At 52.7% G+C, this 16,512-nt stretch overlaps 1 protein-coding gene across 2 annotated transcripts in view; it reads right to left on the reverse strand.

The window, feature by feature from the left end:
- LOC126571142 (protein distal antenna) overlaps positions 1–15,888 on the reverse strand; it is a 17,912-nt gene extending 2,024 nt beyond the window's left edge. Inside the window, exons 1-3 of one of the 2 annotated variants that reach the window (XM_050229425.1) lie at positions 15,086–15,888; positions 1,863–3,110; positions 1–1,697 (exon numbers count right to left, since the gene is read on the reverse strand). The exon at positions 1–1,697 is cut by the window's left edge and continues 2,024 nt beyond it. In XM_050229425.1, the coding sequence (XP_050085382.1) occupies positions 1–1,697; positions 1,863–3,099 (2,934 nt within the window). In that variant the 5' untranslated portion in view covers positions 3,100–3,110; positions 15,086–15,888. Of the gene's footprint in view, positions 3,111–15,085 lie in introns of both variants that reach the window. The other variant, XM_050229424.1, reaches the window with a different exon arrangement.
- Between the last annotated feature and the right edge of the window lie 624 nt (positions 15,889–16,512).

Below are 16,512 nucleotides of genomic sequence, written 5' to 3' on the forward strand. Positions count from 1 at the left end.
CTGCACCGTGCCACCAATCGCACCGGCAGCATTGGTTGCGCTCTGGAGCTGCCGCTCCGCACTCAGTTTGATGCTGTTGAGCAGATACTTGAACTGCATTACCTGCATTGCGGTAACATTCGGGTCACTGCACGCCTCCAGCCACTTCAGGAACTTCTCACCATGTTCGACGGCATCGGCCGAGTTGCGAATGTCGGCCACGGCTACCGAAGCCACCACGGTTGATGTATCTGGCGGCGGCGGTGTCGTCATTGGGGGCTGCACGTTCGAATCATCCGATTCCAGATCGCTGCCTTTAACGGCTCGATCCAGCTCCTCGCCAACCTGCTCTTCGTCGTTATGGATGCTTCCTCCAGCGGATAGCGGGCTGGCGGAGCGTCCACGAGGCAGTGATAGGGGTGTAGTGGAACAGCGGTCATTGCTGTTGCTACTGAACAGCAGCCCGTCGAGTACCTGCTTTGCGTCGGCAGTGGACGCTGAGCGTTCCTTCGCCAGCGCCTCCTCAGCGTCATCGTCAGCGTCCTCCTCCTGTGCCACGTCCTTTACGCTAGCTGCACGCTTAGCTTCGAGATCTTGTTCATGCTCACCCTCCTCAGAATCGCGGTGGCGGCGCCGATGACGAACGTGACGGCGTTCGTCGCCAGTCTCTTGGAGGCATTCATCCTCTCGGTTGGCTTCTCTAGCGTCCAGATGCTCCGCCTGCCTCTCAGGTTCAGGCGTGGCGATCTCAATGCGAGCTTTACGCTCCACGTCTTCCTCATCCTCAACCAGCGAATCATCGTGATCCTGATCCATGCCTGGTAGCGTCCGATGACCGCTCCGAAGTGAAGACGTCGTCGAGCACGGGCTAGGGTTGTAGCGTGTGTGGTGCCGTTCGATATCCCCATTACCGAGCTGCAGTGCAGGACCGTTCTCCTTGGACCTCTCGCTAATACTACCGCCGTGATGGTTGGACAGATCTTCCGGTTTTACATCTCCACCACCAACCGAACCGCTTATGTTCAGATCCATCGCTACGCCACTGCCCCCTCGCAGGTGATGGCCTAGCCCGTGGTGATTGCCGTCATTCGCCCCTCCAGTACCACCACCTCCACCGGAACTTCCGTTGTTAGCCCCTGCACCGGTGCTTCCTTTGGTGAGCTGGGAGTAGAGAATGTTTTCGTAGGCTGCCAGTGATGCAGCGGCCGCAGCAGCTTTTTGATTGTTATTCTGCTGGCTCAGCGAGTTGTTGTTGATGCTGTGCTGGCTCTGCTGGAGGGCGGCCATCATTTTGCTGTCGACGGTACCGCCGGTAGCACCGGCCGTCGCCGCGGCACCACCCGGCATCAGTGAGGCACCGAACGTTTTGTACCACTGCCAGAACCAGGACGAGTTTTTCGTGTCCTCGGGCGTGAGTGACGGTGCGGATGAGGGTGGTGTTGGCTGGGGCGTACTGACGAGTGGGACTGCGCCGAGCGGTGGTGGTGGCGTGTGCGCCGATGGTGGCAGTTGCGTCGGTGAGGCTCCTGAACTGCCCGTCAGCAGGTGTGCGGTGGCGGTGGCCGTTCCGGTGTTGTGCGATGGGGGCGGTGGCGTCGGCGGGCTGTTGCTGGCGGCCCGGGGAAGCGACGAGTAGAGGTTGTTCAGTCCGAGCATCGCTTGCTGCGACTTGAGCCAGTACCAGAGCGCATCGTCGACCGGAGCGTTTGGATCGCGACCTACGGAAGCAGTATTGGGAGTGGTTGAAGCGTGATTGGTACTATTGGTTGTAGAAGTAGAAGTGGAGTTCGTCGTCGCAGCAGAAGTGCACTTTCTGAACTGCTCCGACAAGCTCGCTAAACCACCAGCCAGTGGTGGCTGAGGATGATGATGGTGAAGCATACCGTTTCCGAAGGATTGTTGTTGCTGATGCTGCTGCTGCTGCTGCTGCTGGTGTTGCTGGTCGCTGGATGAGCTCTTCTGTTGCTGCAGTTTCGCCAGATTGCGGACGGTGAGCGAAGGACCGGTCGAACCGTTGTTACCACCGGCAGACGAGCCTTTCTCACTACTCGAACGATGATCGGTGGCACCGTTTGTGCTACTGTCGTGCAAACCGTTACTACCCCGACCTCCTCCTCCACCGGCGCCACCACCACCTTGCTGGCCTTGTTGTTGCTGTTGCTGCTGCTGCTGCTGCTGCTGATGGTGACTGCTGTGGTGGTGGTTGGTACCATTGTTGGCCGCCGAACTGTTGCTACCCTTTGGTCTGACGCTGCGCAGTGACTGAGCGGCAACTGCAGCCGCAGCGGCCGAGTTCAACCCACCCGCCAAACTCGACATGGTGGCCAGGTTGTGGTTGTTGTTGAGCTGTGCGATCAGGTTGAGATTGGTGGCGATCTCGTTGAAGCTGAGCGCGAGCGGACTCTGCCCCAGGCCGGACATGCCCGATAGGTGGCTCAGGCTGGTCAGCGGGCTGATGGCCGCCATCGATAGGTGATGGTCCGATTTGGACGGATCGCCACCGTGGTGCTGATGGTGTTTGCTAAGATCGGCCCCGTACGCTGCCGCCGCTGCTGCGGCCGCTTTGCTCGATTTGCTGAGTGCCGAAATTTCGGCGGCCGTTTTCGCAAACTGACTAAAATCGGCAGCCGTTCCCGTGAGCCCATTCATGATAATGTCACCGCCCGAGGTTTTGTCAATGCCACCGACGCCACCACCACCACCGGATAGGTCCAGTCCGTTCAGGGTGCCACCGCGGCTCGACGGTGAAACCTTGTAGTAGCTGGTGTCGTCGTACTTGAGCTTGCCACCACCGTGACCACCGAACATGGAGGAATCGAGCTTGAGGCGCTTCTCCGGTGGACCACCGCTAAACAGTTCGGCCGCGGCTGCCGTCAGTGCGGCGGCCGTCGCTTCGTTGCTTAGCTTCTCCGCGTTCTCGACCGATTGGCGAGACATGTAGCGGAGCTTTTCCTCGTTCTTGCACCAGCCCCGTAGCGTCGATTCCGGGACGCCGATGTCACGGGCAACCGAGGCCTTCGATTCACCATCGTGGATCCGCTGGATCGCATCGATCTTATCCGTCGCCGTGAGGTGACGGAGCGGGCGTTTGCCCTTCGTTGCTGTGGCCATCATCATCATGAGTAAGGATTCTGTTTGGGCGGAGAGAGCGGAGAGGGAAACGGAAAGAAACAGAGAGTTGGCATTAGTATGATGTATAAATGGATTGATTTTGTATTTTAAAATCTTATAGGAACTATTTTTATCAAATCAAAAGCATTTTTGTTCTGGTATTTTCAACGACGTTTTTTTTGGAAAAATCATATCTTTCTTAAAAATCTTTTTTGAAAAATAACATTTTCTCAAATTCTTTTTTTTCGAAAACTCTACCAAGTGTGGCCTTTTGGTATTGTGGAGATTTGAGGAGTTTGTTGCCCATGTTGCCCAACCCACAACGACACAATAGTTATGCTGCAATGCACCATAAACTCCCAATAATGGAAGGATCGTGTGTCCCACGCACTGACCGCACGTTTTCCCGTGGAAAATCCACCCAGTGCGTACGCGTATTTTCCACTTGGCAGAACCGCGCCACTGGGGTCCGCGGGTGCCACGCCAACGCAGGCATACACGCTGGCCTCTCATTGGCTCTCCGTCGCCGCGGCCACTGCCATCGGTCGGTGTTGGAAAATGAGGGGGAAAAAGCAAGAAAAGCGAAGAAGCCAATCGGTGACCAACCAACGAGCAACAGGCACTCGAGTGCGCGGGCGCACGCGCCGGCAACGTGTCCTCTCCTCCTTTCGTGGTCCATGCGCGGAATTGGGGAAGAAGATGCTCTTTCTTTTTGTAGCCTCTTTTTTTTCGCTCTCTCCTCCAATCCGTTTGACCATTCACGCGTTCGAGCGCTTCGCTTTATCTCTTTCGGACTGTTGGCTGTCTAGCAAGCAGGCGCAGGCGCGTACGCACTCGCGCCGGGGCTTCTTGTGGGCTCTTTGGTCCGTGAACCTTTGAAGGCTATGGTTGCCCCCCTCCGGATGATGGTCATCCCGAAGCACTCGGTGGGATGCATAGAGACAGAGTGGGGGACACAGAGGGGGGGAAAAGCCATAGCTAGTGATCTCTGTTTCGCCAGCAGACAGAAACGGTTATGCTTGTGCGCTTCTCTCCTCCTTCGCACGGTTATTGCAGCTGCGCGTAGACGGTTCCAGGGAATTCATTCATGTGATGCGTGTGCATCGTTTGTCCACCGAGTGTTCATTCTGTTGCATTCTCCGAGAGCATTCCCATGCGGCTGCCGCCTCTCGCCGAATCCTCTCTCAAACAAGTGTCCTCTCGCATGCTCGAGCTATGTGCTGGGTTCATTCTTTTGTTTACACAATGCTGGATGCACATAATACAACCACCCCACCCGTTGGGGGGAGGATTGCTGCGCGCTGGACTGCAGTTGCATCTGGACTGCGTGCCTGGAGTATGCAGCGGTCACTATCGCTGGCGCAACACTGTTGCCAGTAGCTGTCCCTTTCCGATGCACCGTTTACTGAGATCAGCTGTCGCGTACCCGGCGAGAACGCAGCGACGGTGCATTTTTTGGAAAAATACTCCCAAGAAAAACACCTTCCCGGTGCTGGTGGTGGTAGTGTATATGGGTGGTCCAAGGATGCAATTGTCCTTTTTCGCCATGATCTTGTGTCTTTCTCTTACCATTTCTAGTTGATTTTTTCTCTTTCTCGCTCTAGTTTATATACTTTGGCAATCACCAACAGCAACGAGAAGGAGTTTTTCTTAATAACATTGCTACCCATACACAAGAAGCACTGTAAAACTGTTACAAGCGCAAGGGTATGTGCTTTTCTTGGAAAAACCAAGAAATAAAAATTAGTAAGAAAAAAAAGTGCACGCGAAGGTGCGCATTTTTCTTCACTTTTTATGCTGTTTGGGTGACCTTTTTCGAGGTCTAGTGCGTGGAATTTCTCGACGCATCTTTGATATCCAAAATTACGTGATGGTTTTTGGATCGATCGTCTGTTCAATTCTTATTCCAGTTGATTTAGACAAGCGACGTTGCTTCTGTCTTCGATTAATTTCCCTGCCATTCAAAGGGGTAAAGGACTGCTAGTAGGGAGGTTTTACTCATTACCCACTTACATCCTCGGCTGCTTGGCCCTATTGTCATCGCCACTACCACTTACTATCCTTTTCTTTTCATTCCCTTTTCTTCATCCTTAGCTGCTTTCAGTTCTCCCTCCCCCCCCAAAAGGCTTCCAACGGAAAATGGAACGTATAATACGCTCGGCTCGGAATTATTATGCTTAGCACGTTTTCTTCATCGTTGGCGCAGTCACAGCGCAGGACAGTAGCAGACAGGCCGGGGGGCCACTCGTTCTTCATTCAGTTTTCCACTGGAAGCCGCCGGGTTGGCCGGGCATTGCAGAGGCAGGGCAGGGGAAAAAGAACAAAACAAAAAAAAAGGCGGCGCTCAAGGGGGGCGGCGAGCGGTTTGTGGGGTGAATGATGGCGTTCTGAGACGTCAAGTGGGTGGTGGGGTTACTAGTACTAGTTGTTGTGCCCCTGACCATGACTCTAATAGTGGCAATGATGGTGGTGGTGGTGGTTGAGGTGGAAAATCCGTTTTTCTCCTATTAATTCCATACAAACCGACCCCAGAAGAGCCCATTGAGGGAGGGAACGGGTGAAGTTGGTGACGGAAGAACTGGAAAAACCTGGGGAACGGCATTAGGCGAGCGAGAAGGCAAAAGTCGGAGCGAAAAAAAGGGACTTTTACTTTCGTTTACTGGAATTTATTGTTCTCTCTCTGTGATTTCGTTCCCTTCTCCACCCTACCCCTTTTATTCATCCACGGATCCCACCGGCCCCCCCGGGCTCCCCATGCTCGGGAGTGGAGTGTTGCAGCAACGTCTGGCTGCTGCTCCCGATAGGAATGGAATGCATTTTTATGTTGCACTTCTCTATGTTGGTGTGTGGGTATAACTTCTACTGTTTTTTTCGTCTTCTTCTTGTTGCTGCTGTTGAGTGTTGTCTGGCTTGTCTGGTCTAGAACAGTTATCCGCCCGGCGTTCCGTGAGCGAGCGAGAGAGCGAAAGTGAAAGTACATAGCCATCGACATCCATTATCTAGTGCATCTAGGGGTGGAAGGAGCCCAGGCAATGGTTATTACTTTAGTAGATAGAGCAGCACGTGGTTTGCGTTTTCTCCCAGTGTTCGTTTAACCATTCGGGGTGTCCGACTGACGCCGGCAGTTTTTATTTTTCGTCCATTAGAGGGGTGTGTTGGTGTGAATCGCTCGCACCAGTTGCTGTTACCAGGTCCTTTTTATCACCAGTTGCTTTTATTTCTACAGCATCTCTTGCGGGTTAGGAATCGTGTTCTGCTGTGCGCTAAGTGATGAGAATTTTTTCACACCACTTGCGATGCATTTGGTGGCGTCGATGGTCATTTTCTTACACGGAACAGATTTCTGGCTAGATATGGTTGCGTTGCAATTATCGAATAATTATACATGACCGCTTACTAACCAGTACCTTCGCAGTGCTACTGCGTGCCCAAGATTCATTAAGCTCGTCATCAACGTTCGCTCACCAAGAGCGTCTACAGCGCTCTTGATAAAGTGCAGCATAAATACCAGAGACGAGATGGATGCGCACGAAATCACGCAGACAAGAATAGAATGGAGGCGCGGCAGACAGACGCAGATGGTGAAAGTGAGACCCGTCACGTGGCTAAACAAGCGCACCAGTGCATTTGCGGCAATGTTTTCCTTCAAGGTTATCATCCTCCTCACCGGTTGCACAAGAAAAAGGTTTTCGTTTTTTTTTTTCGTGCTTTTTCACATTGTGCAGCCATCCTCTCTTTGGCGAACTCCGGAGGCGAACTGCGGTTGCTAGTCGAAGAGAACATCATTTCTCTAAGCATTAAATATTTACGTTCCTCCTCCAGGCCCGTACACGCCAGCCGTGGGCCTTGGAGTGTTGTTTTGCTTTTCCTACTACTCGTAAAAGGAGGAGAAGAGAGGGATTGTTTTATTTTTACTAGAAGTCAGGCTGGAGTCTGGCTTGTCTTTGGAGCATCGGTAGTCCGGACTGTCTTGTCCCATTGCATTCGACACGGCATAGCAGCGTCTCCACTGTGTTTATCCGTACACATGGCGAGCCATGCTTGTGTTGTGTCTAGACACCTCGCCCACAGAGTGAGATGGAGGAGGAGGAGGAGGATTTCGTCTCAGCCGGAAGACGGGTGTCTGCGCGTCGTCGATATTCGTTGATATTTCCGCACATGACTACCCATTAATTGGCTGACCATATTTCTTCTAATGGAGACAATTTTGGTCAAGATTGCTCTTTATGACAGTCAAGCATATTGTATGTTGGATAATCAAAATGATAGAGAGTCTTATCATACTAATTTTATGGAAACTTTCTCAAACAACATATTATATTTTGATGATACATTACATTCTAATTCATTCATAATTATATCGCGCCATAAAGAAAAGCAATTTGGAGCACATTTGTCTTTATGGTCTAAATATTTGGACACAATATCGACGGACTCCCAAACAGTAGTACTCCCATTTTAACGTTCCCTTTAACCAATGCCATAGACCACGTCTCAGAAGTCAGAACTGTTATGCGTCGTTGTCGTCCTTGTCGTCTGTTGATAGCACCACATCGTTGCAGCAACAGGTTGGCAGTTAATTATATTTTTCTCCTCCTGGTTTTATGCCTCTCCTACTCCCACAGCTCAACAATGTATCATCGCCGATGGAATGGGATGAAATGGGAGACTGAGACTATGAAAGACGAGGGTGCGCATGTTGAGAATGCGTCTCAAATGTTTGCTTCGCTTGTTGCATGATTTGTTTACGATAATGCTGCGCTCTATTTATCAATTGAACGATGTTTTATGAAGTGATGGTAATTGAATTGTTTTTCATGTTTTCATAAGTTTGCTAAAATGTTGTCTTGTACCGCATAAAGCAGGACGTCATTTATTTTCTTCTACCAAAAACAGTATCTTACAAACTCTCTCCCACGTATCAGACTTGTTCCACCGACAGCCAAAAGGCATTCTTCAGCAACGCACGCTAGCGGTTGCATGATGAGAAACCAGATTTGCATAAATTTGTGTCTCGTCATTTTTCCACCCTTCTTCTGCCGAACCTTGCGCCCAATTATTACAAAGCGCAAATTGGAACGCAGGATTCGAGAGAAACAAAAGTCCTATCCTCGGGGCAACATAACGGAACAGGGCGTCCTGCGAACGCGAAATTCTTTTCCTTCCAAGGCGTCCAATCGTCCGTCCACCAAACAAAAAAAAAAACCGGACCAACGGAATATGTTGCGCCCACTGCTGCAGCACCATGCGGTTGCTGGGGAATTTCTAATAATTTATTTAATTTGCCACCGCGATTGACGCTGATTGGCATGTCGTCGGTGCGAGGCCGGTGTAGATGTGAGAACAGGCCCCCTGGCCCCTGGCCCACTCACCAGTTACCAGCAGAAACGGTAAATTTCAACCCTCGAAAAATGCATAAAAATTGATTGCAACACATCAGTGTTCCGTGGCGTGTCGTTTTGTGAACCCGTGCGTTGGGTCCTGCTCATCCAACAGACATTAGGAGAGCTAAGCTGCCACCACCACCACCACCAAGACAGCCCAATCCAAGACACCTTAATTACGAGAAGGGATGCCGAAGCGTATTATCGATGGATAGAGAGAGAGATCGAGCGAGCGAGCGAGCGAGCAATTTAGGGGCCCTATGCTCCGAGCCTTTCCTTTTTGCTTGTGTCTTGTGTTTGCGACCAAACAGCCAACACCTAACATTGGATCGTGGTGATCCCTTTTTTTGCTCCTTGCCAGCGAGCTAGCCAGCCAGCTGAACGTTTGTGCGCGGAGGATAGAAAGGATTCACCCTCCCGCTCGCGAGACAGCAAAATAACGGGAATTTGGGTCATTTTCGTGTCCTCCTCGTCGTCGCGCGATTTGTCCGTCCGTCCGTCCGAACCGACCAACCATTTATCGATGCACCGGTTTCTAGCAGAAAGGTGCAGCGCCCCAATGAGGCAAGAAGGAGAGAGAGGAGCAGAGCTCGCGGAATCCGCGGAACAGCAGGACTCAAAACCCTCGCATCTCCCATTAGTCCCACTCTCCGCTAAAAGAAGTCAGCAGACGACGGAAAGCGGAGGGAGGGGGTGGCTAGGACGTGCAACTACGTCTACGGGGTGTGCGTGCGTGCGCTAGTGAGTGTCCCGAGAACGGAAAGAGGAAATTAGTTAAATTAAGATTCGCCTCTCGCTTTACTTCTTTCTCCACATTTCGCTTTCAAAGCCTTAACTCTCTCTCTCTCTCCCCGTCTAGGGGTTTGTCAAAATGCATTTCATTAGGTTTTTCGACGGTTTGGGGTGACCCTCCCCGTGGTGCCACGAAAAAAAACCACCGACTTGGGGGAGAGCGAGCTGGCTCACGCGAACGCGAAAAACGCGAACCGCGAACGCATAAGCTGCAGACGCGCGAACTGCTGGAGGTGGTGGTGGTGATGGTCACGAGAGGGGACACACGACGGGGAAAAAAACACGGAGAAGGAAAAAAAAACCCGCAGCGCGATCGCGATTGACAGAGGACAGACGCGCGTGCCCAGAGGGGGTGAAGATAGGGATTGGAACGAAAACGAAAACAGCGGGCAGCGACAGTGCACGCGCGCGCAAAAAAAAAGGAAGGAAGCATAATAATAATCGCGGGCAGGAACAACCCTCACCGGGCCACGTTCGCCGGGACCGAAAATACAGGTTAGCTCGCTAGTTAGCGGTGGCGGTGGAGGCAACAAGCGACGACCCTTCGCTGCGTTGCGTGTGCATGTGCGCCGATCCGATCCGACCGTCCGACCGTCCGACCGTCCGTAGTTTACATCTCCTTGCTGCTGGACGACGCCATCGCGTAGTTTTTTTTTGCGTGGTTTTTCCGTTTTTTTTTCTCTTCCGCTTTTTTTTCTCTGTCTGCTCATTTCGCGCAAAAGCTGTCGTCGGTCGTCGTCGTCGGTTTCTAACGGTTTCTCTACCAGCAGGCTGGCCTTTTTTTGGGGTGCATGGCAATGGTCCGTGAGCCGCGAGATACCCAATCGATAAGACGCTTCGCGGTGCGCAATTTGAGAACCGCGCCTTGGACGTCGTCCTCGCCGGTGGTGACCAAGGGATGTGATGGTCGAAAAGGACAAAGGAAAAAAAGGAAACCAAACGTCTGGGGACACACCAAATGGGGGGAGAGAACGTGATAGAGAGATGATGGCGGGGAGGGAATTTTGCTCCTTGCAATGGGGACGCAAGCAAGCAAGAAAGCATTTCTTTGCCAGAAACATATGGCCTCTCTTCACTGCTGGACACAGCAGCGGTCCGATGGTGCAGCAACGACCATCACGACGGGTCGAAAGGGCGTCAGCAGGGCGACGACTCTTGGCAACGCACACAGAGACACACAGGGCCACTAAAACCATGATGGTATCCTTCGAACGCAACGAGGTCCTTTCCGGGGGGAGAACGCGCTCGCGGCTGGTGCGTGACAAACAAACGGCCTCCCTTCCCCTCACCACCCATTCCTCAGCGACCATTAAGGACGAAGGAAAGGATTCGCACGCAAAAAAAAAAATACACGCAACAAAGCGGAGCAAGCAGGGTAAAAAGCGACGAAAAAAACCATTAAACCAAGAAACAGGCATCGCGCGCCGAGAGCAAAGTCCTTCTGCGGTCTTCTGGTGCGGGAAGGGGGGGGGGGGGGGGGGGGGGGCTAAACATATGACGCGGTCGCGATCGCAGCGGGGACAGCTGCTGCTGCTGCTCCTGGGTGTTGACCGTTGGCCCGATGGCAGGATAATGTGTGCTGTTTGGCGCGCTCCGGCGCGTCAGGTTGTCGCGTTGTTACCCATTACCTGCCATTTCGCGCTAATTACACACATTGTGTTGGGCATTGTGGGGGTATTGCATTCGCGTGTATGTATGTGTGATGATACACTAACTCCAGTGGGTCTGGCGTGACTTTCTGCGCGGTATCCTTGTTTATAAGGAGCAAGAAGTCCAGTAGCTTCAGCGAAAAAATCCTTTTTCATTGTAATTTGCATTCGCAAAACCCAAAACTCATGCGCTGGTAGTTCATTCACAAACAACATTGTACGGTGCAGAGGACATCCGAGAATGAGTCAGGGCAGTTTAAAAATTTGCCTTAAGGGGCCCATGGACGGCGAGATTTCGAAAACCCTTTTTTATATCTGCCACAAATAGTGACGATGCCAGCGAGAGTTGCACAAAAAGAAAGGACTGACCATCCTTTTCTGTCAGTCCCTTTTCGATGCTGCAATGCTGAGCGCGCTTGTGAGTAAGGACCTGGCTTGGCCCTCGCTCACTGGACTCGGACCAAAGAGGGCGCGCGCACGCGTGTCCCTTCGCTGACTAATGATCGCTGACCAAGCGAGCGAGCAAGCAAGCGTCATGGCGTGGATTCGGGAATAGAATCGCGACCGCGGCGGGAGAAAAAAAAGGGAAAATAGAAAGCGGCAAATCAGCGCAAAAGAAGTGGCGAATGAAGGATGAAATTAAAGGGGGAAAACGAAAGATGGGATTTTCCCGATGAAATGCGTCTTGGTAGAGTGCCCAGAACGTCCAGAACGCCCCCGCCCCCACCAGCAGTAGCAGCAATAGCAACGGGAGGTAGGGCACACATACACCCGGACACTCGGACACTTTGGACGGTGGTCCCCTCCGGTCACTCCTCCGAAATATGCGAAAAAAAGGACAAAGTCAAGGCAGGGAACGTCGTCCAGTCTCGGCACAAAATGGAATGGAAGAATTGCACACACATACACACATACACACATACACACAAACAGGGCACACATACAGAGTGAAAAGGATATCATCATCACCAGCAGGAGGGCTGACGAGCCGAATGCAGACGGTGCCAAGGCGAGGGAACCGCGGTATCGCGCTAATCGCGATGGGGGGGTGAAAGCCACGCGGCTAGCTCGCGACCGGACCCCGCGTACACGTGTGTATGTGTGTCAGGAAGATTAAGGAGATTCGTCGCCGTCCCTGTGGTCGTCCACGGAGTAGGCGTACTGCAGTGCCAGTGACCATCTACTGCTGCTCCTGGTGCTCCTGATGCTGATGCTACACCTTTAGTTTCACCCTCGGTCCTTTCAAAGCCATTTCCTCTCTTCCTCTTTTTCCTGCCCTCTTCGGACACACCACCCCCCGGGCCGGGCGAAAGCGTTGGATGGGATGCGTTTTGTTGGGTTTCGTCCACTAACACCATCGCCAGACCCTTGTTTTCCCTCTCTTCATCTGTTATCGCGACGCGTTGGTGGTGCTGATGATGGCGAACTATAGCGCGATGAGAAGAACGGGGAGGAGGGAGGGTGTGGGTGGTATGATGGTGATATGTTTTTGGGAACCATGTCCGTTCTTCGCTGCTACCGAGAAAAGAGAGAGAGAGAGAGAGAGGTGGCACGTGATGAGGCTAGTAGAAGGCTGACCTTTTTTTTCTCTCGTTTCCTTTTTCCTCCACGCAACCTCCTTACCCTTCCGCCTCTGCTGCACGTGGTGTGCACGAGGAAGAGCACGCAGCCTAATGAAGAAGTGGAAGAAAAGGAAGACAAAAACCGCGAAATTCACGCGGCGCAGTCTGGTGACGAGCTAGCGAGCGAGCGACGTGCCTGACGTCCTCCTCTTAGTTGCTTCGCAGTTTTCACCGCGAGTCAGAGGAAGATGGTGGGGAGACGCGTCGCATTTCGGACTTTCGAGCCGCGAAAACGCGACTAACTTCCCTTGCGCTCCTCGTGACATGCGTCTCTGGGGCCGCGTCACGTGGAATGATTTTGCTGCATCTCTTCCCACCCCGGGAAGTGCCTTAAGGACATCGAGGAGGACACCCATCTCTCCCTGATGCCTTCACAGCAGCACACCAAGCTCCAAGTGTGCCAAGTCCTTGACTGGCTACTGGCTGCAGTCGACAGTTCCAAGAAGAAGAAGAAGAAGAAATATTCTTTCTTCTTCTTCCTCTGCTTCTGTCTTCCTTGTCACCGTTGTGTCCGTCCATCCGTCCGTCCAAGGGCGACAGGAGGTAAAATACAACAAAAAAAAAAGGACACGGACATCGACACACACATACAGCCGCGAAGGTTGCCGGATTTCTCCGGAGTATTAAGGATGCTGGTGGGATGGCCACCGCCCGCTGGTGCGCTGCAGTCGTGTCGTGTCCATAATAAATGCCGCCATCATGCTGCTGCTGCTGCTGCTACCCGCGGCTGTCGTTGGCTTTTTGGGGTGGTTGCGGCATTTTCGCGAAAATGAGCAGACGGCAGCAGCAGCAGCAGCAGCAGGCGCGACCCAGAACGACACAGCACCGTGTCCGTGCCCGATGGATGATGATGAGACGGTAGTGAGTGAAAGACCCCCGCGTCCCCACGTCCCATCTCGGACCACCTATCCGCGAAATGCAAGAAACGAATCTCTCGGCCAGCGGAAAAAGAAAATATCCACGACCGCTGTTTTTTTTTTGTTGGGCACAAAACTCCTGCAGAGCAGCAGCCGGAGCCGGAGCCCCGGAGTTGGGAGAAACAAAATATCGTCAACAAAACAACCGGCGTGGTCCTCTGGTGCTGCCGCCACAAATTAGGTAGCCCAGGCCCCGGGGAAAGGTGGGCACGAGGCGTGCGAGCGCACATTTTATGCTATTTTTTTCCCCCGCGATTCGCCTTCGTTGCCGGCGTTGCCGTTTTCTTATGCTGGTGTGGCTGGTTGCTGTTTCTTCTTCTGCTCCGTCTTCTCGGTAGCTTGGCCATCAGGGCTTGAGATTTGCACCAGGTACCAGGGAGAAAGGGGGGCACACCTTCTCTTTGCTTCGTCGTCCTGTGGTGACGCTTTTCGTTACTTTTTCGTCTCTTCGTTGCCTTTCTTCCGTTGGCTTGCTCTATTCCTGGCTATGCTTGGGAGCCATTTTTGGCGAAGAAAGTGCAAAAGTGAGGAATGGTTTGACGCGGGCGAGGGGTAAACAGAGGGACGAAGCCTGCCTGGGATGCAGAGGTGGTGAGGATGGAGGATGCAGGATGCAGGTAAGAGCGCGGGTGTTGTGCATCATAATGAGCCCTCGGGAGTGCGAGGAGGAGGCTATGAACTGGACAAGCACGCACACATGCACACCTTCTTTTTACCTCTGTCACCCTCAAGACACCATCTGCGGGTATACTCGTTGAGATCGAGATATTTGGGTTGCCAGAGCTCAACCTCAAGCCTGGCGGTTCTATGCTTACTTATTCTAGCGCACTAATGCACCAACTCGGACTCGAAGGGTTTCCTAGGAGGGCGGATTCGAGGATGAAAATGTCCAGTACCTGCCGAAGGTATGAGGAACGAATGGCAATCCAGACCACGAAACGGTCTCTTCTTTCATGCAACATAAGCATGTTGGCAGGATATGCTCTAGTACCTTTGGTCCCTGGGATGTTTACCTCCCTTAGAACAATTCGAATTTGCTTTCTCTCGACATTCGTGGCCTAGATTGTGGTCCGCGACACGTCAATTGATCGAGTTGTAACCAAATAATCGGTCAGCGGGTTTTAGAGGACCCCCCAGTATGAACAAAAACAATTCAACACTGAAACTGGTCACCGACATGTTGGTCACTGGCCACTATTTTAAATTCTCTCTTTGCACCATCGTTCCGCGACGCATAATTGAAGATAATGTTTGTTATGTCGCGTAGTGCATCTTGGCGCGCGATGCTGAATGCGCGAGAGAAGAGCATTAATCGTTCGTCTGCGCCCATGAGCGTTAATCATGATAGCGAGCGAGTGAGAGAGAGAAAGATAATGAGAGAGCGAGCGAGAAAACATCTGGACAGATGCACATCTGTTGATTCAAATCCACGTGCGTTATTGACGGGGGGGTGCTTGGGTGGGGAGACGAGAAAAGGGTGCTTTCGATAACTGACAACAGACTCCAACGCAAGCGCGCACACAGGCACGGAGACGAATTATTAACATCGACCAGCGATGGTGACACCTTCCATCATCCGGAGTGGAGAAGTTGGGAGTTGGGAGGGTGTGGCGAAAGCGAAAGTCACTTACGTGCACTTGGCGTAGCCGGCGACGTCCGTCTCGATGGTGAGGCGCTCGTTTCCCGATATCTGCGAATTTTACCGAACTTTATTAACCTTTCGGTCGCCAGCGAGGAAGAGAACGGGGCGGACGATGGTGCGGCCAGCGTGACGGCTAGTTGGTGCTGCTGCTCCTGCTGAAGATGGTGATGGTGGTGGTGGTGGTGGCGAAGGTCCTCCTCGGTACTCAGTTTGAGCTGTCGATGGCGCGGCTGTCGCGGCCTCTGCTGCTGCTGTTGTTGTTGGATGCCGGCCCCTGGCGTTGTCCGATGGTGCCGGGCCAGTACGAAGCTGGAAACGGCGTTCGTGACGTCAGATACTGTCGCTGCTGCTGGTGTTGTTTTTGGTGGCTGGCGACTGCTGTCTGCTGCCACCACCAAGCAAGCTCGTTCGCACTTTTCCGTTGATGAAATGGGCGCCAAATTAGCGCGGCGATCCTTCTTCTCCTACTCCTCTTTACACCCTCTTCGCTGCCACTACTATTTGCTATCGCACCAACCACAAAAACAACAACACAAACAACGCGAGACGAGATCTCACTTTCGTCGTCGTCGTCGTCTTCCGTTATCACTATCTTGCACTATTCTCGCTCTCTCTTTCTCTCTCTTTTTCGCTCCCACACTTAGAGACACGCGATGGTGGCTGCTGATCTCGATCACTTTCTGGGCACGCACTCGCCCCCACACCACAAACACCTCGATCGCTGGGTCAAAAACACCGCCAAAAGCACCACCTTTGTTTCACGAATCTCTGTTCCTTCTGTGCGCGGATGATCGGCGGATCGGCAGAGCACACCGTACCGGCACACAACTACACACACTCGCACACGCTGCACTTGGGTAGTGGCGAAAAGTGAATGACTTTTGCTTTTGTTTGCTCGCTCGCTATGGCCTCCAACGCACACAGCACACTCCCTGGTAGTCGCAGCTGCTGGTTTCCGGCGACGCGCTGGAGATACCGTGGATGCGGTCGCGGTCGCAAGCGTTGATCGATCGATGGAGATCACCAACGGTTCGAACAGCAGGTAGAAATCATTGCTGCACCTGTCTCCGGGATTCGCACTTTTTCGCCGCTTGTTCGCTTTGCTGCGCCCAGAGGACACACAAACACACCCACACCAGGCACACGTACGCACTGACAATAATCGCGTGTAATCGCGCGCGGGTGTTTAGCGCTTTGGCGGATGGTTGGTTTCGGTCTACAATCTCGGTTGTCTCCAATCTGTCGTCACGCCACAAAAACGGATACACCAAGTGATGCGCGATTGACCGTCACTGGGCTGTCGCGGGGATTTTTTCGGTTGCCGTTTCCTGTTCAGCGCTTATGATAAATCCATTTGGACCACGGAACAGGACAGATCCCAGCCCCAGGCACTACCACGATTGACTAGTGTTGTGT

The sequence above is a fragment of the Anopheles aquasalis genome, chromosome 2 (assembly GCF_943734665.1).
Source record: "Anopheles aquasalis chromosome 2, idAnoAquaMG_Q_19, whole genome shotgun sequence".
NCBI classification, from domain to species: domain Eukaryota; kingdom Metazoa; phylum Arthropoda; class Insecta; order Diptera; family Culicidae; genus Anopheles; species Anopheles aquasalis.